Consider the following 26,269-nt stretch of genomic DNA (forward strand, 5'->3'; position numbering starts at 1 on the left):
TTGTGAAAAATGAACTCACAAGGATGATGTCCGGACTGGAGCCTCCAAACCGGCTCTTCCCTTCCCATGTCAGTGTTCCCATAGGTGAACGACACGGCGTGCTCAAGGGTGAGCAGCAAGGCGATTTATCCCCTTTGTTTTGTAGTTTCAGTCCAACCTTGTGGCGGTTCAGTGTCTTCAGTAGATCAGCTGTTTCTTCTGAACTCATGTTGTCAAAGTAGATAGTGGCGCCCACAATCTGGTCACCTGTGATAGGAAGAGACAGAAAACAGCAAAGCAGTCAATTGAGACTATTGAAGTTTAGTGGGTAGGTAAGTGAGGCAAATCATATTCAAGGAGTCATACTTAGGTATAGATAAAAGATGTCAAATTGAGAAAAGATGAATACGGCACCTTCATATACTTTTCCAGACCGTGCTGCAGGTGACTCCCCTTTCACCTCCTTGACAAAGATTTCTCCTTCACCTGTCTGCTCAATTGTCAGGCCAGTTTTGTCTGGACCCTCCCAATCTGGAAAAAGCACCTCCCTAGTTTCCTCCTCCTCAGCCATCTGTAAACATGTCAAGAGTGAGAGCAGGTTAAAAAGAAAGACAAATGACAGACAGGCAAGGACTTAAGATGGTATACAGTGTGTATATATATACTGTATGTATAAATATATTTACCTTGTGTTTTTGCTTTCCTCTCCTTATGCCCTGTTGTGATGGTAGTTCTACCTTGGTTTTCCTGCAAAGACAAAAGATATAACCATTAAGCCAAAAGCATGACAAACAACACATGACTATACCTTGTGACTCTGGCAAACTATTCTATTCAAATTCCTGACAGGATATTCTTCTTTTAAACCTTTAAGCCCTATTGCATATTTGCATCAATTAAATATTTAACAACCCTGCTTTTCCCAGTTAAGTCTTGCTTGCAGGATCCAATGGTGAACACTAGGTGGTGTTAAGACCCTAATAAGACAACACTACTCTATCTCCCCAAAGTACCAAAGCACCAGCTCCCTCCCTCCCTCCTGTGTGTGCTCTGTGTTTTGGAAATTTGGTTGGAGTCAGACCACACCCTGCCCTGAGGAAAGCAGCCCAATCCTGCGCCTACACCCCTGCTCCAATGTCAATAAAGAGAACAATGACGGTTAAAGCTGCCTTTCTTTATGAAAACACACACACAGATGCTGAAATGTGCATACACACTAACACAGACACTCACACATATTAATGAACAACACACCTGATAGTCTGATACACTAAACTGAGCAAACATTTGCACATGCGCACACCAACACAATGTACATCAAACTTATTCAGTATTGACAGATACATACCTGTAAAAATACAGGTTATTACCAACAAGTTTAGCTGTCATTTTATGCTTAACATTCTTAGCACTCTGGTATGACTCCTAACACACTATGTTTTTGCTGATTATATACTTGTTGTGGTTTTATTCATGATTGCCAATGCATCACAAAGTCAAACACATTTAAGATGTGCTCAAGCTTATAAAGCCCATATCATGTTACTTTGGAACAATTTAGGCATCGTGAGTGTCAGCCATATTGGGTGTAGTAATTTGATTTCACTAGCCCTCAGCAGCAATAATGATACTACTTTAGGCCATAATACAACATCCCTTTGAATAAGCATACAATGAAGCAACAATTCATTGTATTTCTATTAGTCCATATCAAGCCAACTGACATGCTTGCTTAACTTTGTAAGGTTTAAAATTTTCTATATTAATGTGCACTGTAAATACAAAACATAGCAAACACAGTTGCAAGCAAGACAGCAACGACAAGGTTTGTTTACATCTTTCCCTGTCTGGGTGTCCTGCCTCTTCAAACATGCTGACTAGTCCTACCCACTCTCATCTTTAGAACAGACAACCCATTGTTTCATTAATACCAAGCTCTCCACAAGCCACCCCTGCAATTACACAAGGCCGTCTGAGCCATGGCACTACCTAGCCAGTGATGGTTTGCATGCTTTCATGTTTCAGTACATGAACCAGTATTTCAGTTTTCAGAAACCTCAATCACTCGTTTGAATGGTGGTTAGAGAAAATGCATTTGCAAATGTCCAGTATCTATACAAAAGAGATAGGTTTTGAATTATTTCAGTTAAAGCGGCATAGTGATTACATGTGCTGTGTTGTGTAGGGAAAGTTATATTCCAACATTTGAACATTTGGTTTGATCCACAACAGCAAGCAGTCAATACTTGAACATTTTTTGGTGAACAACCCTGCACTGTGAGGCTTTTTACGAGGGTCCTTTTAATGGTAGAATAATTCTGCTGCTGGGTGCAGCTTACCCCATCATACTGTACAGCCATTCAGTCAGCGCATTGTCCAGTTGGCTCTAATCAACCAATATGAATGGAAAAGCCTATCAACAGGATAGAACAAAAGAAACAGGATATGACTCACAGCGCTGACTGATTGTCTGTGTTTTTATGGGATTGACTTGGCAACCACAAACCAATCAGGGTAAGGAGTGTGGTGACAGTATAGGAATTCAACTAGTTTTATCACTCCATACCTCTTTAGAACATTGCGAGAGAAACCTTCTGGGTGGTCGGAGCAATTCATACCTGGGGGAGCAATTAAGTCTTTTTCCACTTAGCATACAAGTGTCCTCCTTTGTGTGATCTCTTTCACTTGGCTTATCTTGGTTCTATCTTTACCCTCACACAACTACTGTAAGACCATTACTTGAGATGTGGAAATGTGTTCAACCTGTAAGATGATGTTTTACAAACTATTCTATGAGATCATTTAAGTCACATAAATTCAAATGTGGTCATATAAGGCATGTAAACTCATGATAAACTGTGTCAACCAATCCCTGACCTGTCTGTACCTATGATGGAGACCCTTCAGAAGTCAATTTGCTGGGAGGCAGAATGCGCTGTCAGGATTATTGCGGTAAAGTTGACCTGCCATATGATCAGACACACTAATTAAAGGTTTGCATGAAGACTTGGGAGGTGGAATCCAGAAAACCTCTGTCACTGTTTGGCTCATTGCCATTGGCAATAATCCAAGATAGATCTTATCTCTGACAGCAGTATTTACAAAAGTAAGGCTCTATGTCTGTAAGATGGAAGTGCTGTCAGTTGTCAGTGTCTGGCATTTCCCCCACCTTTTCAAGAGTCAGAACATGAGCAATAACATAATAATTCACCTTTTATGCAAGACTATGACTGAGGAGATCCTTCAGACACGTTTCTATCCTTGGCTCCCCACTGTTTTTTTATTATCTTTAGGAGAGCACAGTTAGTCAGATGAACCATACTAACTTTTTTAAAAAGCTCACAGCCTTTTTACATGGCACACACTATTTTTGAACTCCTATAAATAGCATAATTGCACCAGTAAGCCACCAAATCCAGCATACCAAGAGCATAACAAGTGAAGGGTGAAGGCGACCCCCCCACAAACACACACACACACACACACACACATTCACATAGTTAAAACTGTTGGTGGCTATTATGGTAGCACGCTCTGCCACACTGCTCCGCTAGATAACAGGCCGCTGAGAGCAAGAGGAACCCCGAGGAAGAGATAAAGAAACAGCTGTTTCAAAGGGGTCTGTAACATGCACCACTCGCCACCATGGCTTCCCTGCACTCTCACTACACTGCCTCGGCATATCATTTTAATCAAACAAGGGAAGGTGAGAAAAGATGACACTATCTGATGCTGTGATGAGTCCCTGGGGAATATGAAACAACACACTGTAAATCTAGATCTGACACACTAATTAAAGGTTTAGCTTTGTGTATGTTTGTGTGTATGTGTGTGTTTGTGTGTTTCTGTACAACACTGGCAATGGAATGTTGTTTATCTATCTCTTGACCTGTCTCTGCCCTGTAAGCACTGTGGTCTCTATACAGTTTTAATTTCAGTCTTTTTTTTACTCTCTTAACAATCATAATGTCAGCATGCCTTGTGTTCAGTCTCAGGTTATTTATCAAACAATACCATGCTCCTAGGTAGGCTGCATGCAATAGCAATAGTGAAATATACTACTACTACTAAATTCTTTGGTAAATTTATACACATATCACACAAGGAATGATGCTGATACAGACTCTACAAATCAAATATGATACCATGCTGCCATACTGATTCCTATCAACTTATTTATTTATTTTAGTTTGGGTTTTTTTTATCAAAATCTGATTTGGCCAAATTATTGAATAAAAACAGAAAAGTCAAGATTTCCAAATAAATGGAGACGGTGAAAAGGATTCACTTTAACAGAGACAGAATGTTATACAAGTTATGATGCTCAGAAATGCCAACTGAATAGCAAACTGGTCTCTCTAGTTTTTTTGGACCCTGTCCAAGGGCACACTGCAGGCCATACACCAATTAACACAAGTCAATAAATAGACCTTGGTCCTGCATGATTGGGAATATTGGAAAATGCATGCAATGCCTTGAGGTAATATGAAGCTGCTCTCTAAAATAGCCCTTTGCTGGCTTCTAGGGCCAGGGCCATTGGAGTTGTGATAATATAGTCACGCACAGACAGCAGACAACAACACAGGAGATAGGGATGATGTTTATGCCAGAGATGACGCTATCCACTGGCGGGCACCTACAAACCTAACCCACCCACCCCCCCTGTCTCATTTTGTCAATCAGTCTGACTCTGTCTGTTGTTCAACGTGTGCATTCACTCTTTAAAATTGTGCAACAAGAAGCTTCCAACATGAGATGGTGGATCTATTAAAACCTCAAGCCTCATTCAAATGCATCAAACAAAATTGAAATGTGTGAGTATGGAGGGGACAAAGCCAAGCCGAACTGCAGTGTCAAAGACCCAGCTTTATCTAATTAACTCATGTGGATCAAATTCCACTCAGGTCAACTGACACTGCCAGTTATAGTATCTAAACCAGGCCCTTCAGATCCCAGTCTGAGAGCACTTGGATTGAACCAAAAGAATTAGCGTTTTCCCCATGGATCACCATATGAGCCATTTTAACAAGGTACACATCTACCTAATAATCTTGGTTTCCTCACTGGAGTGGCGTGGACGGTTTTGTTTTTTTCCCCCCATGCTTCTCAAGGCTTATCGCCGCTGCATAAAACTATTCAGCGTTTGAGAGGGGGGCAGTGAAAATGAAGCATTTTAACTCTCAAACAAGGCACAATATTATTGTTGGCTCCAACAGGTATTTACAAAAAAACAGGCTCAGAGAGGGAGGGGAAAGACAACAGTTATGTGTGTTCTCAACAACTCCCAGCGAGCAAGGGAGGGAAAACCACTTTGTTATTCTTCTCTCCACCTCTGACACACAGGGGATGACCTGAGGCCACACCCAATTCTCTCTCTCTCTCCTTCTCTCTCTTTCTCTTTGTCTCTTTCTATCTATCCAACTATCCATTTATATATATTGACATAATTTCCTTTCTTCTACTTATTTTACTTATATTTACTCCCCACCCCACCCCCACACACACATGCACACACTCTCTCCGGAGCTTTATGATCTTGAGTGAACTATTTGGGCTGTCCTTGTTCTCACAGCTTTGACATGTTCCTGGCAGCAAACTGCAAGGAGGAGCTGAGGCTAGCAGCAGTGGGTGAGGGAAGGAAGGAACTTGGAGAGAGGGCGGGAGGGAGATGGAGAGAAGATGAAGTGGTAGAAAAAAAAATGAAAATGTGATAGAGTGAGAGAGAGAGAGAGAGAGAGAGAGAGAGAGAGAGAGAGAGAGAAGGGGGGGAATGGTTGTGAGACAGAGGGGCAGACAGTTTCTGTGGAATGCAAGCCTACGAGTTAACGGCAAAGAGGTGGGGGAAGGAGGACGGGGAGAAAGAAAACAGCCAAGGAGAAATGAAAATACAGCTCCATGACTGGAGAGTCTCCTTGGAGGCTCGCAACACCATGAGAAACAGAGGGAAGGTTTACCTACGCTGTGCACAGGGCATCTTGGATATTTACGAGAAGCCCTCACTTCCCCCCTTCATGCTTTATCAAATTCAGTATCTGCGGTGAAGAGCAGCAGCACGGCATGCAGGGAATGACAAACGGCCCCTTAAGGGAAACCAGTCTCAAGTATCGGAATCCCCCTCTTTAAGTTCACACAATCCTTGATCTTATCAAATGCCATATTATAGTGTAACCATCAGGGCAGACAGAGTTGAGAAATTGTTATAATCCAAAAAGATCTTATGATCAGTTATGGGTGGCGGTGTAAACAGATGGTAAATAAGGAAGCTTCTGTTCATGCGATCATAAGACAGGCAGTCAGTCTGTGACTCAAAGCGGAGAGGCAGAGGCAACAATCAAGCAATCCTGCTATCTCTTTCATTTCTCTGCGATGGCAGCGAGCGACATTCCTGAGGACACATGCTCTTTAATTAGATTAGTGATGTCATCAAATGCGTGTTTGAGGGACACACAAAACTAGATTTGGGCAGAAAGGATGGAGGAAATCATAGAAGCAGGGAGGAAAGGAGGGGAAAGGGAGAGGGATGTGCTCTTCTATCTATCATCCTTTATTGTGGCCTGGTATGTGTGGTGAGCGGGAGACAAACTGCCGGGGGGACATGGGGACAGCAGCCAGACAAAAGCCTCTGTTAACCAGCCTGCGACCACAAGACATTTCTGGATACGCCTCCCTACTTTTGGTCTGACATGGGCCTACAAGGGTTGCATACGGTTTGGTTAGAGTATCCCTTCTTCTACTAACTTTGCCTCCACTCAAAAGGAACAAATCTTCCACAGCTGCCAACTACGAACAGTTAAAGAGTGCAAGCTTGGCGGGCTTTGGACCGGGGGAGAGGGGGTCGAGCGGAACAGGTGGTTGGGCTATAGCGGACAGGGGGAGGAGGGGAGCAAATAAGAGACACAGTGAGCAGAAGCAGCCAAGTGTCATGTTTCCACAAGGCAGGCCTTTCACAGCTGAATGGTGGCATGACCTTCCAGGTTCAAAGGAGGCTTCACAACAAACATTCCAACAGAGCTTTGGAGTCTGGCTACATAGTACAGTGCTGTTCTGAGGTGACACCATCTAGATAGGTAACTGGTAAATGTATGTTTTCCTTCTCTTATGTAACTAGTAGCACATGCATTTCATTATGTCACATTATGTCATTATCATTGAATGATATGTTTGAGTGACAAGGATACTTACTGCGGATTGCTCAAGCAAGGCCAAGGGCTTCAGTCTGAGGCTTCAGTTCTCGTATTCTTGATTTCTGTTGACAGAAAAACACAAACAGGATTGGGGTTTACTTTATATGATTAACAACTCATTTGATGATAATTAAGGCTTTCAAAACTCTTCTCAAGAACTCATCATGTAGTTCTTCTCTTATCTTAGATGATACAAAAAGAAATCTTTCACGAATTTCTTTTGTCTCTTATCATGCTGCTCTCTTACATAAGAACACACTGAGTTTCAGTCAAACGTTTAACCGATACAGAAACAAATTCATCTGATGCAAAACCACATAGGTACAAAACCACATAGGTACACTTTGGGTTCACTGATTGCATCTTTACATGCTCAATGGACCTTCACCTCAAAGAAACCTCCGTGATCAATCAAAACCCTTTAATAATTAACCCATCTGAGTTAGGGGTATTGACACCGGCTCCTAATTATGCAAAAACACTCCCTTAAAGTAAATAAATCCTGCTACTGGTTGGGTAGTGCTCCAACAGAGTGGCTTTCACTTCGAATAAGAGGTGACTGACACACTACCTTGCCAGGATGCAGTGCAGTTGAAGGGAATTTGATATTCTCAGTTGATACTCTGAAGGGTCCTTTTGAAGAAACGGGCCCAATGTTCAGTTTCTGGTTGTAAAAGGAAACATACTTTCAAATGGGCCAGTGAATTACTCTGTAGTTGTTTTATTGGTTGGGTGATGACTGAAAGACTAGACTGTACTGCAAAGATGTGGAATATGTAGCCACCATGCCATAGCAGCCATACCACTGGGACTATTCGCATTCGGAGCCGGATCATTCCACACTACAAAGATGCAGGGCACAGGTCATCTAGCTGCCTAAGACGTTGCCAAAGAAAGCCAACCACAAACTTGCAAATACCAAATTGTTGTGTTCAAATTACTAGTTGAGGTATCCAGAAGCAGACAAACATATATGCCAGTATAGGTATAAAATAATGTTCACAGGTTTTTATTCACAGGTTTGCTTAAGGGAAAAAAAATAGCTTAAGGTTTTACCTTGTTTTACAGAATAACATATGTGCACTGGATATAAACAAGTGTCCAATCAAAAGATGTAGTACATTTACAGATCTGCTAATGTTCAGTAAATAAAAGATCAGCCAGTGCAACCTATCGACTGGAGACCAATTGAAAGATGAATGCTTGGAAAACCTGCTTGGAAACCACTGCCATATGTCTTGAATTATGCAACCACTGAAGACATGGTTATGGTATATGCCCTCTAGTGCTGCAAGTCATATTCTCAATACTGATTTGAGATGTTTAAGATTCAAATATGTCTCTTGAGGCACAATCTACCCTTCTAAAGGTTTGGAGGATATGTTCCTTTTGAAGATGATAGTTTATCATCATGGCACTAATCATACTCATGTTAAGCTTTCAGACACAAGTCCTAAAGGTGCAGAGGTATTTAGTTTATGGGGAACACTGACAGATCTTTGGATCTTTGACTGCTTGCCAGTGTTTGCTTTATGATGGTTATTTTTTAGTGTAGACTGATCAAAAGATTTTTCTCAACATTTTTCATGATTCAAATAGCCTTGTGAAATATACTGTAGCTGTATTAATTGTGCAATTTATGTCAATTTGACTTTCAAAGTGGAGGCTCCATTTTGCATGCCGAGTCGATCTTACTTTTACTAGCTTTAACTAGCCCAAAATCTTACAGGGTTTACAGGGATTACTGCTTTGACCCAACGGCGCATTGTGAAACAAAGGCTTCTCTTTTTCCTAAGTCTCAATACTAACAGAACCAGACTTGACGTGTGTACAGACAGGCATCTACCGGTGGGAACATGTCCCTTTGAAAAATTCTTCTGAGACAGGTTTTCAAACCCTATCATTATCGCCCCTCCCACCTCCGCCCCTGTCCCCCATGTTCAATACCCTAAACTGCTCATTACTTGAGTGAAAATGATACCAAATAACTGTATTTGTGAGACTCTGCAACCATTTCTAAACAGTTCCGTTTTAGACAGGCATGTTATTTCAGCGATAAGCACTGTAAACAATTGAACAAAAGTGAGTTCAAGTGCTCCATAACAGCAGTTAGCAACATTGGTGCAAAGCTTGTAAAATGCTTCAAAGCTTTGTCGCACAATGCGTCCTTCTGTTGATCAGCTTGTGCTTACCTGCTGAAGCTGCAGTCCACAAAGAAAGCAACTTGCCAATACATGAAGTGTCAGTAGTATATTAATTGATGGTAAATATTAGTGAAGGGACACTCTCATTTCACATTGTGATCAGTTATTTCAAACCCCCGTACGAGTCTGTCATCACAAACCTCTGCCGACATTACTGCTTTATTGTGGGCCTTATTTTTGCTCTGGAACAGGGCCCATACTGAAATAGATGGGACATGGCTGTGATAAATGCCAGCCAGTACGTGGTTGCCATTGTGTTTGCCTAAGGAGAATCGCGCCGTAGCAGCTGTGTACACTTTCTAGACACCATACTGCTGTTATAGAGGATGTATTTATCAGGGTGTCACACAGGGGGTGATTCAAGCGAGAGGGTGAATGAATGACAGAGGTAAACGTTTTAGAGGAATTCCAGATATGTGAGATATCTATCAGAAACGATTCTACATACATGTTTAGATTAGTAGTGTGTTTGATTAATCAGTGTCTGATATGCATTTCCCTGATTGTGCAAGAGATGCTTGTGACTTGTTTGGGCAAGAGTTGTTGATGTATGGAAGACTTGTGAAATTAAGTATGTTTTTTAGTGCCACTCCCCTCCCCACTGACTAATACTGTTGGCTTGACGCCCATTCATGTCTGACTGTCAACTCACATTATATACTTTTCTCATTTATATTAAGTGAGTCAAATAAGGATGTGCTATGACTCCCAGATTTGTAATGTAAAGACAAAACATTGTCCCATGCAAGTTCAAGTTTTTAAAATGGGCCAAAATCAAAAGGTAAGCAATAAGGCCCCATACTTCTTTTATCACCAACACAGTGAGACCACACACACACACACACACACACACACACACACACACACGCACAGTAAAGTGAAGCGTGGTCACCAACAGTGGGGAAAGCATATAAAAACACAGTAGAAACACCACACCACAGTCCACGCGGTGGGCCATGTTGCTTTCCCTCGCTGCTCTGCTCGCAAAAGGAAGCAGCTCGGTGCAGGGCCCCACCCAGGCCTCCAGTCACACACATTCCTTGATAGAGCCGGCGGGCCAGCTGGAAGGGAGCCCAGCCTCTCCCCACGGTGACTAACTCCAAAGAAATGTCCTCTCTCTCTCTCTCTCTCTAACTCTTGACTCCGGCTCTATTCTATGTCGCCCACCCTGCGCCCTGCTCTCTACCCGTCTGCCCACCTCCCCGCCCCACCCCACCTGCGGCTCCAGGTTCTGATCAAACAAACAACAACAACAGCGCATTCAATCAGATTCTCACACACTCATACGCACTCTCAAACATACATGGAGAATGTCAACACAGGCTCTGCCAAACAGGATCCCCTTTCATCCCGAGGCTTGAACGCGCATCACCATCATAATCATCATCATCATCATCATTGAAACTTGGATGGCTCCACTTTTGTGCCTGGCTGATGAAACAAACAGCACCCCCCACCCCACCACACTCCACTCCCTCTGCTTCACCCAAAGCCACCCCACCCCTAGACCTGTCCCTGCCTCTCCTCCTTGTGTGTACACATACCTGGACTATTTGACTGTCATGGTTTGAGCTAAAGTAGGTCAGAGCACTATGAAACCCTGATCAAAGAGCCTTAAGTCAATCCATCAGGCTGTTTGCCTCAAGACAACTGAGTGGAGAGAAAACGGGAGCAGTGTGACAATGATTAAAGCTCAAACGTAAGTGAATCAGGCATAGCAGTGGTGCTAGTGGTGAGTGATAAGATTTGATTATGAGCAAATGAAAAGGCCTCAGTGTAGAGAGGGAAAGAGGGAGAGGGAGAGAGAGAGTGGGAGCAAAGAGCAGAGACCAAATCAGGCTTGTTATCAAAACAGAATAGCTTCCCTGTTCCTCTCTCCCCATTGTGGTTTGAAGCAGTAGTACAACAAATACAAGAGTCAGGATACCAAGAGACACAACAGCAGGCCCCGGCGTGGCCTCACTCTTCCCTCAAAAACGCAGATAGGACATGCATGTGTGACACATATAAAAGGAATGCGCGTCAAAATAAATGGTTCTGTTCTCTGCTCTGTAGTCCACATAGCCCTAAACCAAACCACAGGTCCTGCAGAAGACCGAAGCCTGCCCACTGACGCCAACTTGGCCTGCTGCTGATTAAACCATTGTGACTTTGGCAGGAGCAGTCGTGCACAAAATGGAAAAACTGAAGAAAACTCTTTAAATCCTCTTCTCTCAGTTTTTACGAGATCACAAACAAGAGCAGGGCTTGATAAATTACATTTTGCCCGCACGTTCACTAAAGGACAGTGAAAGCAAGGTTCTATCCTATGTGAGCAGGTAAGTAAAAAGACAAGTATTTAATTTGACGCTGGGTAAAAAACAATATTTTCACAAAAATGAAAAGAAGCATACTTTGGATACAGTTGAGGTTATGAAATACGAAATGATCCCAGGCCGGTGCCTTGGGGCAGTTTCAGAGCCAGGAACATTGAGCAACTGACAATGGGGTAAGTAAGAAATAGGATGAAGAGAAGCAAAGCTGCTTCTGCTGAGGATGTAAATTTTCCAACTGGCATAACTAGTTACCCCACAGCAAGGGAGAGAGAGAGAGAGAGAAAGGGAGAGAGGGAGAGAGAGAGAGAGAGAGAGAAAGAGGTTGTAAAGTTTAAACGCCTCCCAACCAGAATAAGATGTCATGTGAAGACACACGGCATAACTCATGCTAATGAACTCATGCTTATGAGCTGTCCATCTTCAACTCTGAGGTCAATTTAGTCAGGATTTGTTTCAGTCTACCACAGCTGCTGTTTTTACAAATGGATTTGAACACCCGGAGGCACAAGACAAGGAGGTTAAGAAGAAGGTTACAGTGCAACCATAGCAGCAGAATGTAAATATAGGCGAAACACTAAAACTATTCTGTAGCTGTATGCCTCTATGCCTAAGCAAAGGCATAGAGTAGGGGTATATATTATAAGACCAGAGTAAAGTAGTTGAGAGCAGAGCATTGGCTTGTTAGGGTTAGGGTTAGAGTGCCTTCCTTGACTATCTGTTGCCAGATAAAGACAACCTAAACAAAGCAAAATATCTTTCTAAATTTACATTCCAAGCCCTGCTGCCCTGACATTTTGGGCGCCCCATTCCAAATAACTTTATTTTTTTCTTCGCAGATGCCACATGTCATTCCTTCCTCGGGGCAACGTGAAGGGGGTTGAGGGGGTTGGGAAACCTGTTCAGACAGTTAGTGGAGGGACCAACACCTGTGCACCAACACTTATGTAAGGTTTGCAGTGTTTGCACGGTTTGGTATCCTTTTGTAACGGATATTCTGAAAAACGCCTCAGGGCAAATAGAGAGAATCAGAGGATCACAGCTTTTTCTCTCTCGTTGCTGGTGCAACAGTGGTGGGGTTATCCTCGTATCAGATAAGAAGATGACTCACACCCTAATTAAATTCCACTATCAAACCCAAAATGTCCCAATAAACTTGTAGCTACAATAAGCAACTTAGTGCCCATTAGTCCCTGGTCATATGAAATGAATAAGGCTCTTGGAAAATCCAAACAGGCTAGATAGCATGCATGTGTGCATGCATGTGTGTGGGTGTGACTCATAGGGATGTTAGCTGGTTGTGATCACTGTCTGAAACATACTTCTGAGATCAGTATTTCTCAACAGTGAGGCAAACAATGCTAATAATTGGCCCTCCACAGGGCATACTGAAGACGTGATGAAACATTCCAAACCAGCGCTAGATGGATGAGAAGGGAGTGGCTGCTGGGTGGATTGCCTAGAAGGACGTGCTAAAATCACACGCTATGGTTAGTACACTTTTATTTGCAGCTGGAGAACAACTAGAGAAGGGATTGTGTTTTACTTCTGACTACAGGCCATGAATATTTACTTGAGACTTCTATCACTGTGACAGCTGTGTGCGTATCGGCACATCCAAACGGGCAATTGTTTGAGGGAACCGATCTCCAGGGAGGAACTTCAATGAGTCCGCGGGATCTTCAGGATGTCTGAGGGACCAACTTGGCTCCGAAATGAACGTCGAGTGCGAAAAGAAAACAAACTATAGTTTGATTACAATCACCCGGCCGTTCTTTCAGCTCATTCTCTACATCCACCTCCCTCCTTTCTCCTCTCCACGCTGTCCCTCCCTCCAACCGCCCACTCAACAAGCCCATGAGGAAATGGCAGAGGAAGTGTGCTAGAGACCGGGCTCTTTCCGTTTCACGCTGGCACGAATGAGTAACACCACTCCTCTCCTCTGTACTGCCCGTCAACGGAGCAAGACTATATGGCAGCTCTGGGGGAGCGCGGTGATAAATATCTTAGCATGGACAAGCTAAGACTCTTAACAGCCATGAGGCATGTCCAGTTCTTTGAGGTAGTGAAGATGCTGTTTACCACATGGATGGTAAAATGCGACTAAACCATTGTGAGTGACATTGTACAAAGTGAAGAAGGGGTTGGCTATGACTAAACCGGATTTTGATAATTAAAGCTGCTTTTAAAATTTCCAGTATGGACTTATGAATTCCTATTTTGATTTTAGGTAACTACAGAATGTAGCCTCTGTACTGGCTTCATTCATAGATTGTGCAAGTGTTGAGACTAATAGTATTTGCCCAAGACCAAGATGAGGCGCTGTTAGTCTACATGTCAAGCTTTTAGCTGTAGGCAGTCAAGAACCAGTTCTGAAACTTTTAATGCTTGGGAAATATTGCCAGTATTTGCTCTACATCTTTAGTATCAGAAATAGTATCAGTAGGTGTAACATGGATTGCTGAAATGCTAAGAGCACCAAACATACCTCTACAGACAACCACCAACAACTACCCTTAGCCTTGTGTGACCATATGGCTCTTCAAGGAAACATTCTGTGTCACAATCAATCACCTTGACAAGAGCAATTTGAGAAATGCCAGACTTTTACAGCTTTGGGGCACTCAACATGAGCTGGCGGTGTATTGTCGACAGCCTGCGGAGAGCGCAGAGAGAAGCAGCTCCCCCCTCACACTCCACAGAGCTGACTTTAGGGTGTGGCAGGAGGGAGTTGTGGAGGCCAGGCAACCGCACACAGTGAAATTTGACTTTCAACCCAGCTTCTTCAAAGCATTACGTCTGGTCTGGACTTTTAACCCTCTTCTGTTGCCCCTGCCTTGTCCGTGACTTGAACAAATGCGTCGGACCGAACGCAAAACAGATTATGCAATGATTCTAGTGCGGGCCACACCTGGAAGGACACCGCTTACGTTATAAATTGAAGTAAACTGGGCACCAAAAATGAATCCCCCTTCACTTTTTAGGCGAAGAAACTGCGTCTTTCTCTCTGAATGCACTGAGAAGAAGTCTTAGCTCCCCCCCTCTTTGCCTCAAACCTGGTTTCAATTAGCTTGTCTTTCCAAACCACTACATTCCATTACCCTTTTACCTTTTTCATATCAAGGATCCTCAAATACATATACAAGCCTCTACACTGTAGATGGGTGGAGGAAAAACTATGATCAAATTCTGTTATTGAGCTAACATTTAGTGGAAAAAACTATTCTTCATTTTGCTGGGGACGCCCTGGCAGACTTCCATGAAGGACCCCCAGAGGTCCACAGACCCTAGCTTGGGAACCACTGCTATAGATGATTACAGCCTGCATGGAGAAGGTTTTTTTTCTCTCCCTTGGGTGCGCCTCTGGGAGGAGACGGAGCAGCGAGAAGGGAGGGAGAAGGGAAAGAGGAGGGGGTGGAAGGAGGTGAAGCAGTCGAATCCACACCCAAGCCTGTTGCTGCGGGCTCTCACACATAACTGGGAAGTACCTTCACTTTTTAAACTCCCAAAGTCGTAACAAAGGGCGTTGGATAGATATGGAAAATAACTGCAGGATAACATCAACGACAAGAAATTGGCTTTGTCTCATGTTATCTTTCTGGCGCTTCCTCTGTACAATTTACAACCATGGAAGTATTAGCCTATATTACAACTTGTGTTGGGATACTCCAGCCTATCCCATACACTAGTCTACGTGTATGAAGGAGATCCACGTTGCACGCATACAATCCAATCGCTGCAGCAATGAAGAGAAAATGTTAAGACCATAAGATACTATCAAGAACAACAAGTACATGTATTCCCTCTAGAATAAAGACTTGGTGTGCGGTTGAACTTAATATGCGCCTCGGGCAACTACTTTTGTGCGCAGTTAAAAGAAAAGCGAAGTGCGCAACTCCAGTCAAGTCGTCTCCATTCACATTGTGGCTGCGGGTACACACCCACTTCTCATCTCCTGGTCCAAATTTACAAAAAAAAAAAAAAGACGTCCAAAGCTTACACTAGTGAATACTACTGCAAAGCAAGAGCATCCTATGATATTTTTTATAAGGATACTATACAAACACCACGGCAAAACTTGACGTCCCTATAGGAATACCATAGGATACCATAGGGAATAAACAAACGCCATAAAGCAGCATAAAGTCACTATATACGCACACTTGAGTACCACACACTCACTGTAAGTGCCTGATGGAATATTATAGGAATATTTGAGTGATAATAGCCTTCTTTATCACTTTAGCAACTTTACCCACGCAACAAACTTTGGCCAAGTTATTACAAGTTCATCACTATTTTGCAAGACCGCTGCATCTGAAGCAATTCGATTCCCGATTGGCAATGCAGTTTAGAAATGTAAAAAAAAAAACCAATAACATTCACTTTATCATAACAATAATAATAATAACAATAATAAAAAAATAATAATAAATATAATAATAATAATAAAATCTTTACCTTAGCGCAGTCTTTGCGCCCAAGAAGTCTCACTCCAGCTTGAGCATCCTTGGAAAGTTGTCCTCCTGTCCCCCAGCCCAAGAAAAGCGCGTCTTCCCAGTCTCAACTTTTGCAGTCTAAAAAGATTCTCTCACTCTTTTGGCGTATTTCTTTAACAGCCCACTTTCCAGGGCGTTTTCTCTCCCCTCCCTCCTCCTCTGCTCCGAGTGCTTTTCACTTCTTTTTTTTTTTTTTTTTCTCTTGCTCTCTCTCTCTCTCTCTTTCTGTGTGGCTGCTCCTCTGGGCTGAGCAGAGTGGTTGGATAGGGAGCTGGGTAGGGCTCCTGGTTTGCAGAGGGAGGGGAGGGGACCGGTGTGAGGGAGTGGTCCTTCGTGGCCCTGGAGCCCACCCACCGCCTTGCATAAAGAGCTCCGATGACATGCAACAGGAGAAGGCATGTTTGTAAACCTTTGTAAAAAAAAAAAAAAAAAAAAAAAGATTTTTAAACTTTGTTTACAAAAGTTTTACAAAAGTTTACAATTCACTAAATCCTACAGTATGACAACGTCCCAACATTTACTATAATTTATACCAAAATGTCACTGTCAGGCATTGTTTTTTTGCTTATATGATTAAATCATGGGGGGTAATTGGAGCAAAGACCAGTGACTGACAACATATTATTTGGTAAATATGATCAATTATTAGAACTAACATTAAACTATCAGCTTAGAGGGCACATTGGTCCTAAATGCTCTCAATGTAACTTTTTTTTTTAGATGTGGCCTCCAAATAAATAAGTCTGTAGATTTTTGCTTGATCTTGTCTCTCCATTATAATGATAAAAACTGCAAGATTACCATTTGGACTCACTGAGGCTAATGTATGGCAAATTACACCTCTTGCCATACCCAGTTGACGCCCATGCAAAAGGGGGCGGCCCTTAACTGCCTGACATAAATGCTCTTACACAAACACCAGAGTAAGCCTTGTAATAAAGCAGTAAAAAGCCAATATACTACACACACTGCTTTAGTTCTTGCCATTCTTATCTTCCAGCTGAACACAGTACACCTCCTCCCTGTTTAAGTTTTGTTAATTATTTGAAGGAGTTTATTCTTTATTTCACATTTAAATTTAATAAGATATAGAGTATACAGAAACAAGGATCAAGTAAAACAATAAACACAAATGCAATGCCTGCCACCACCACTCTCACACACACACGCACAGACACACACAAACACACACACCACAAAATACGTATCCTATGAGGCACAATCATATAAACATGCTATTACAGCACTTAGATTACTGCACACAAACTCACACACAGTTATCATTAACAAAATGACTCAGCAGTGGGTCCTTTACTTCAGATGGTTTTGGATGAAAACTCGCTCTCGCTATATTTCCATTTTGGATGAAGACATTGCTCAAGATTTTCAAAGTACAAATGCTTACATCCTCTTTCATCCTCATCCTCCACCATTTCATAAGCAGAGGTCTTAAAATAGTAATAGCAACCTCAATCATATTTAATAGAAAGTCTATTGGCTTCCCGGCAATCATTTTGTAAGAGTCAGTGTCACATTTTTCAAATGGTGGATGTAATATAACTGTAAAACTCTTCATTTATTGTTGCCATGAGATTACCTATAAAATATATGAATGAAAAGCCACTGACAAAAAGTACTTTCACTCTCCCCACATGCTGTTTGTCATGCCAGACTACATTTCTGCTATGATACTGCGATGATGTTTCAGTTCTCCTCTCACTATTATGTACTATATGCTGTTCCTGCTCATGTTCCACTCTCCCAGCCTGCATTGAGACATTGTCGTTATGTACACAAGCCCTAACACAGTGCTGAGTCAAAGAGGGTGTTGTCCAATTCACTTTCAAATATTAAAAAGAGAGGTTTCCTTTTTCGCTTTGAGACATTTTTTATTTTAGAAAATGCAAAATAATGCAAATGATCGCACAGGATCACACAGTGCCAGTCTTGAATTTTTGCGTGTACTCTAATGCGTTGGAGAAATATGAGAATTGATGACACAAGTCTATGAGACAGCGCCATAAGGGGCGGTTTCTCAGACTAGTTCAGCCAGGGATTACCTGTAATGTGGGATCAGCAATTGGAGCCTTACAGGCTTAAAGATGGAAATGTCTGATAAATATATGAGTTCAGTAATTTAAACAGTATGACTGGATAGGATGTGTAGGAGGTGTAGGATATGTGTATTTGTGTGTGTGTGTGTGTGTGTGTGTGCATAAGCATATGTTTGTAATTTCATACACATTGCAAATTGGACATGTATGTGGGATATGTGTGTATGTGCATGTGTGAGTGTTAATGTGCATGCGCCCTGTGTGTGTGTGTGTGTGTGTGTGTATACATTGGCGCTTGCTGCCGACGTTCAATGTAAAGCTTGTCCTTGAAACACCCCTCTCCACATGTCACACCCATGAGGTGAAACGGCAAACAACAGACAAGGAGTAGAGCAAACACAGAGGAAGTTGCTGCGTGGCTTTTGTAGGGAGAAGCCAACAGGGAGTGGCACACACACACATTCACATACACACACACTCTCACATATTACCACATTACACCACCATGAGTCAAGAGAGCTCTGATTTTGTTTTCTCTCAAAAACAGGGTGCAGCGGTCCCACAAAAGCAGAGGACCCACTGTGCGCGTGTGTGTTTGTCTCTGATCGTGTGTGTGTGTGTGTGTGTAGGTGTGTGCATGCCCCGGCGTATTCATGCCGAGGTAAAAGCAAAGGAGTAATTCCAACCATGTGTAAGATAAGCAGGAACCCTAAAGGACCCTGTATGAAGCAGGGTATTGCATTACTCTTTGGACAGTAACAGTGTTTTCATAAACAATTCTAAAGAACAGTAAGAGGGTTCCTCATTTAAAACACATTAGGGGTTAGAAAGTTCTAAAACCTGGCTTTTTTTTAATGCCAAATTCTGGGTATGTGTGGGTATAAACGCTATGGATTACATCATTTTATTATCTCCACACATTTGTGCTCCCATCCTCTTTTTAAAGGTCTGCTGGTTGCCAGTTTGAGCTGCAGAAGCGAGGCGTCGCACCAGTAGAAAGGCCCGATGCTCACACTCCTCACACAAAGTATCCTGCTACTGCACCTGTTTACTCAGCTCCACGGCTGTTTGACTTCTTGCCGCTGAAGGTGTGGCTGTTGCTGCCTTTGAAGAACAGTTTCAGCTTCAAGCAATACCTGCTGTCAGACAGGCAACTGAACAGGACCTGAGCACGCGTCTACAGCAGGGCGCCCGTCCAAACTGTAGTGTGTGTTAAACAAATCAAAACTATCATATATTTTAGATTCTTTAAAGTAGCCGCCCTTTGCCTTGATGGAAAGGCAAAGGCTTTGGAAAGAAATTCATACACAGGCATCAACTTCACTATTTATATTTGTCTAAGAAACACATTTCAAGCATTTAATCATAAGGCTTTAGATCAAAGTGGCTTTAAGAAAATGAAAAACATAGTATATTCAATCAAGTGTGTCCAATTTTTGACTGGTCTTTTTTTTTTTTTTTTTTTTTACAGCAATGTTCAGCATGCTATTTCCCTGTCAAATGTTCTTCACTGTAGACACTTCCCTCCCAATCCAATTCCTTGCATAAGTAACATAACACAACTACACTGAATGCACAAAATATTTGAGATACTTGCTCTTTTACACTGATGAGGTGAATCCAGGTAAAAGCCATTATCCCTTATTGATTTCCCTTATTAATCTATACCAATCACAAAGGAGGAGAAGTAGATAAAGAGAAGAGGACGAGTTAAGGATTTTTAAGCTTTGAGATACTTGAGATGTGGATTGTGTAAAAGAGGCTGCAACATCAGGAAGATGCACCTGATATTCTGTACATTCAGTGTCTGTTTTCACAAGCTGCATCCCCTCTGCCTGTCACCCGCCTTGTGGAAAGTCACTGCAGATGAATACAAGGATATGTGGGAATGGGTGTGTTTCCTGGTCCTAGGTGTGTCAACCAGTGTGAACCAGTGCAAATAGCTTGGCTTAGACTCACGGTGAGTCACGGCCCATGACTACAATGCAAACAGAGCAGCTCGGACTGTAGGGGAGAAGAAAATCAGAGGATTAGATGGGGATAGATGGTTGAATGTGCTAGTGGGCGTGTGTGCGTGTGTGTGCGTGTGCTTGTTTTGCGTCTGTGTGAGTTTGTGTGTGTGATTAATGTCTCCCACAGGATAAGGGAAGTCACAAGTCACATTGCGCTGGTCAGAGTGATACAGTAGATTGTGATCCGATTAGACAAAAGTGACACCACACCTGGATCAAATGGTAGTTTGAATAATATCAATTTCTTTGAGCAATTATTTTGGCTCGGCCCATACATATAAGTGCCAGATGGGTGTGAATTGTACTTTTAGGACAATTTGATTGTGCAACGCAGGTTTAATCAGTCACAGAGGACTATCTGATCAGATTTCAACAGCATTTTTACAACATTTTTAAAAGGCTGATAAAGGTTTGGATGTGATCAGCAGAAGGAACATTCCTATACTCCACTTCTAAAATGTCACGATTTGCAACTGAAATTCTTTCTTCCATTCAAACAATAATAGCAGTGTGCCTGGAAAATGGCCCGCGTCTGTGAGTCATCAAGAGCATTTACTAGAACATGAGATATAATAGAAGGGGTTCATTCCAATACATTTTGGAATGTAGCTTAGTGTTTGATGCTCAGTTTAAAAAAAGGTTCCTCCCTTTAAAATACTATTGGATAACCAATTCCTTCAAGAATATTCAATAATGAGCTTTACTCTCATGCCAGCAATCTTTTTGTCAGGGCCGGTGTCACATTTTTCAAATGGTGCACTCTCATTTTGAAGCAAACTTCCTCAATATGAGATTCATTTATTTGTCACCTCTGTTCTGCAATGAATACAACTGAAAGGCTGAGAGGAATTTTGAACGGCACTAAAAGCAAGAAAAACTGTGACAGCAACGCTTTTTAAAGCATCTTGCTTTCTCTGAAACTGAGCTCGGTTTGTTGTGTTTGTGGTTGCTCGCAAATGTCAATAAACTTAAATGGCTGTGTGCTGGAGTCCAGTTTGCATCTGGAGCGAGTCGCTGTAATCACTGGTAAAAGTGGGCAGCCTTGCAAAGCGGAGATTGCGAGCAAAAAAAAGACTGTAAGATCTTTGTTATACCAACTTCATTAGATGTTTACACAATGGGAAATACTGTCAATGTTGTGTCAAGTGTTTCTCCACCCGATGCAGAGGACATTGTCAAATAAACATTGTCAGACAAGACAGTGTCAGCGTCCAAGAATGTCAAAGACAGTCCATTACAGATTCATCTAGTGCTCTCCATAAATAAATGCACCATTGTTGCAGATGAGTCAGAAAGGCTCCAACAGATAAACAGCACAAAGACTGAGCTATTATATGTTCCTAAGGAAAAAATGTTGCCAGAACTATTATGGAGATGCAGTTTCAAGCTGTTGCTGGAAATTGAAATCAACTTCTCAGATTTTTTATTTCTGATTCTGTCATTGTTTACTTGCAGAGGATTGGGCTTCATGGTAAACTGTTGGAATGCCACAGTACTGAGGCTCTGAAGGGGTGAAATCCCCAAGACCGATACAGATGCATGCTGGACTTCACAGTGAGGTTCTTCCTTGCTGTTTTCCCCCCAGAACACACATAGCTACATGTCAGTGTTGTTGGTGAAAACCTACTATCTCCAAAATGTCAGCAACAAGAATAACAGCCTTGTTTTTTAGCTTGACCACCATGCATTTTTGAGTTTATCCAATGGGTTCTGGAAGGGTTTCATAAAGCCAAGAGTTGTGGAATTTTCCAACCCATATAGGAGCATGTGATCGTTTCATTTAAATTAAAATATGAAACTCTCCAAAATTGGAGTTGTAAGGTTTTCGGACCACAGCGACAATATGCAGAAGAAATGTTCGGTAACAAATCAAAACAAAGCAAAGCTATGGAGCCCCCAAGGGGACATGGGCAAAAAAAAAAAATCTTTAATTTTTTGGTGCGCACGGAAAACTATCTGGTGCGCACGGAAAACTATCTGGTGCACACCAGAAACTATCCTGTGGCGACGAGAAAGTTTCCCGTGCTCACGAGAAAGTTTCCCGTGCTCACAAGAAATTGCGTGCGCATGGGATAGTTTCTGGTGCGCACCAGATAGTTAGAGAAAGTTTCCTGCGCTCATGAGAAACTCTTTCAGAAAAAAAAATCTTTAAGTTTCTGGTGCACATGGAAAACTATCTGGTGCGCACCAGAAACTATCCCGTGCGCACACAATACTTTCTTGTGCACACGGGTTAGTTTCTGGTGCGCACCAGATAGATTTCCGTGCGCACCAGTTAAATTACTTGAATCTTAACTTTTTTTTTTTTTTTTTTAAGTCAATCATATATCTATGCAGATGACTTTAATAAGCTTTGTACGAATGGAGATGAATGATAGCCAAAAAGGTTACTACTGTATTTGTCAAGAATTGCCTGCAAATGAAATTATTTTATTAGTAACCTTTTCATTTATAATGTGTTCATACTTTTCTGGTTTGTAGACAATGGTAGGCTACTTTGGGTTTGTGTTTTGTTTGAGATTGTTCTGTTTGTATTCTGTATTTTATTTTTCTAATGTTGAACCGATTTAAATCAGGAACAATGTAATTCTCTAAAGTCTAACTTAACTAACTAAATTATGGCTTTTTAGTATTAAAACTAACACAACTTTATTAGTAATAAACCTTTCTAGAAGAGAAGAAAGAAATCAGTTCTAAACATTTACTTTCCATTTTAATTTCAAAACATAATCAAATTAAAATCAAATGTTAACCTATCGCCTGCTGCCTGTCTTCGTATGGAAAACGTCGCTCTTTTGGATTGAAAATCATCTCCAGTCTGCTTTTGCTTCTTTCCTTTATTTGCTCACACTGAGGCCGGTGGGGCTTTGAGGAGCTCAGCAGCATAAGATCGATTCTCTCTTACAAACCAGGAGAGAAAGTTGAAGAGGAATATCATTGTCCTTGTGATTAGCTTTTTTAATCTTTTAATCTTTTTTATCTAATTAGCGCTTTTAATTGGATTACCTTCATCATCTTGGCCAACTATGGAGCTATGACAAAGGTGGAGTGATAATATTCCCATTCACAATGTCAACAATCTATTATGTCATTTATTCATGTATTATGTAATATACGTATCTCTTTACCTCAGTTATTGCATGCAACAGTCGCAGCTGTGTTGGAATACTGCCATTTGATTTAAGTTGGTCTTATCTAAAGTCAAACCTTTGCCTCCCTGGCAGGCAGCAGACCATGAGCAGAAACTTTTCAAAACAAAGTGGACTCAAAGTAACCATTAAGACTGGAGTGTATCCATGGATATAAGAGATTACAACTACAAAGAAATCACAGTCCACTAACGACAGTGTCAAGATACAGTATCTCGCAACACACAGGTCACCACGCCTGATATTTGCCATCACCATAGTAACTCATCATTGGTAATCTTTTCGGAATTCCCCCCCTCCACACACACTCACTCTCACACACATACACACACACACACACACACACGCACATGATTCAGAAAGGCAGGCTGCTCCTTTGGTAGAGAAAAGAATGTAAGGGAAAAAAGGGGAATGAGAGACAGATTGAATTGTGGTTTCCACTGCAAGTTGTGAGTCACGAACACGAGGGAGGGACAGAGAACGAAAAAAAAAAGAAAAAGGACTATTCTGGGATGGCTGCCATGGCAACATAATAAGCAAGGGGGCAAGTTCTTGCAGGGTATGTTTCCATAGCAATGCCCTGTGTGTGTATAGATAAATATCACATGCCACAAAGCAGTTTGTAATGTAGTAACAAACTAGGCAGCGTAACTTTTCACACAGTTTGTAATCGTTTTTTAGAAAGAGCCCTCTTGTTGTTTTTGATACAGTGTGAGCAGACTTTATGTGTTTGCACATCAGACTCATCTGAGCACAGATCCAGAGTAACACCTTTGACAGGTTCGGTCTTGCCGCAGCCGCCACACTGTGCAGTCAGGGTAATTGAGTAAACCCGAGACTTTGCCTCAGGTGCACCAGCATTGCTCCTCCTATAATTTCAACATCTCACCTAAAAAGTGTAATAATGCCTTTGTTTTGACACATTCGTGATGAAACACATATCTCTGTGTTACCTGCGTTTGCATACCTGATTAGCCTACTACTGCATAATGTGTCATCAATACGTAAAACGTTGATTTCTCAATGGGGCCTGCCCATAACTGACTCTTCCCAGTTTCAAACTATTGATCCAGAGGAGAGATAAGCGGTTTTGCAACAGTGTCTCCTCCCTGCAGCCCGACTCATCTGTTCTGCTTCAACACAAGCAGATACCTTCCTCAGCGCCGCATTCCAGTCATAGCTGTAAATGTTCCAACCGTTCAACCCTTTCTTTGGGTGGGATGGAAACCACCAGCAAGTCAACACATGAAGTAGCAATCAATCCTTACAAATGTGGGGTTGGGGTACCTGTCTGCTGACGCCTGCAACTTCACTGAAACCTTCAAGGAGCGTCCCGCTTCACGTCTTTAAAGTTAAAACACCTCAGTTTAACCTTAACCGTGCTGTTGTTAGTGGGTATGTCTGCAAAGTCCCTGTTAAAAATGACAGGCATTGTTACACTACTTGAGGCACTTGGTCTCATGAGAAAATAATTTATAATATCCTGGGGCTGATTGGTGGATGAGTGCACACCCAAACCACCACCCAAAGCAGTTAACCTCATATTAATTGTAGTATCATTGTTCCTCTGGCTCAGCAGCCAGAAATAAGCGAATGAAAAGTTTAGTTCACGCTAATTAAATTACAATTAAGATATCTTGTGACAAACAAAATTTTTCGAAAAACCTAATAACTCTGTACGCTTATCAATTTGTTTATCCATCTGTCTGTAGCACAATAAACCAGAATAAACCACAATAAAAAAGTACATATACTCATAGTGCACCAACTGGCAGATAGACCAAGGGAGAGTAAATCATCAAATCTTTTTTACTGAACTCCAAACATTTCTTCCTATTCTGTATTTTCCACAACAGTGATCAATATTTCTGTACTTGGTAGTCATGGTAGTGCGTATTGTAGTTTTGCCTCAGTTTGACAACATCACTTCCAGTGCCCCACCTCCGAATTCTGGTAATATGAGCCAGGAGCAACTCTGGGGTTTCATGTCCAAAAGTGCAGGGGCTGTCTGTTTTCCCTCTGCCGTACCTCTCCTCTCTTCCCTCTTGTCTCACGCACTTCTCTCTCTGCTCTCGCACTGGCGAGTTCTGTTGCAAGGCAACACGGCCCAAGCAAGCAATAACTAATAAATAATCAGCACTGTAAACACTGACTACTCCGCGCTCCAGTAAAAGAAGGTTACTTGCAGGCATTGTTATGTGGCTGCGCCTGCCTGGTTACTGCTCTATATCATCTGGTCCTCCCCTGCCCTCTTCAGCTATTTCCCCTCAGCAGGCTCACCTTTGACCTCCCTCATTCCATTCCGGTGCTGAATTACTATGTTGCATTTTAGTGCCACGGAGAAATGCGCAGAGCACACCCCTTTAAGTGCACATATGGGGAGAGACGCCCCACACCCCGGAAAAGATAGCGAGAGGAGCTACAATCCAAAGGTTACATTCCTGGCCGCGGATACACTCGGATGTGTGTAGAATAGATAGGCGTTTCGGCTTTCGCAAAACACACAGTCTCTCTTGGAAAGCGTGCATACTTGGCCTTATCACTCTGTTTTACAATTTTGCTCGCTTAGTCATTTACTGCCTTGCTGCCTTTGCTCGAATTCTGGTATAGTATTCACACGTCCCAGTACTGTACCTTAAATACAAAGAGGGGACGCTCTAGGTTTCCCTGTAGTGCTGACTAAGGACCCAGTTCCCTGCCCCCATTTCCTAACCCTAGACATTAGTGTGTGTGTGTGTGTGTGTGTGTGTTAGCAGGACTGCAAACCTGACCTCAGACCAGCGTCTGGGGGAGATTCCATAAAACGGCGAGGGTGGGACTGCGTGTGTGCGGTGGCCGGGTGTTGTTTCTGTCAGCCTGGAGACGTCCCACCAACC

General features: G+C 42.2%; 1 protein-coding gene across 1 annotated transcript in view; it reads right to left on the minus strand.

Moving 5' to 3' along the window:
• ahnak (AHNAK nucleoprotein) overlaps positions 1 to 16,404 on the minus strand; it is a 36,286-nt gene extending 19,882 nt beyond the window's left edge. The window contains exons 1-5 of the mRNA XM_071532088.1: positions 16,141 to 16,404; positions 7,162 to 7,225; positions 666 to 726; positions 394 to 550; positions 20 to 246 (exon numbers count right to left, since the gene is read on the minus strand). Of these exons, the coding sequence (XP_071388189.1) occupies positions 20 to 246; positions 394 to 550 (384 nt within the window). The 5' untranslated portion in view covers positions 666 to 726; positions 7,162 to 7,225; positions 16,141 to 16,404. The remainder of the gene's footprint in view (positions 1 to 19; positions 247 to 393; positions 551 to 665; positions 727 to 7,161; positions 7,226 to 16,140) is intronic.
• Positions 16,405 to 26,269: the final 9,865 nt, after the last annotated feature.

Source organism: Centroberyx affinis, unplaced genomic scaffold (assembly GCF_046629955.1).
Source record: "Centroberyx affinis isolate AG114_WGS23_722 - 3 ecotype Tasmania unplaced genomic scaffold, CSIRO-AGI_Caff_v1 ptg002162l_1, whole genome shotgun sequence".
Lineage (NCBI taxonomy): Eukaryota > Metazoa > Chordata > Actinopteri > Beryciformes > Berycidae > Centroberyx > Centroberyx affinis.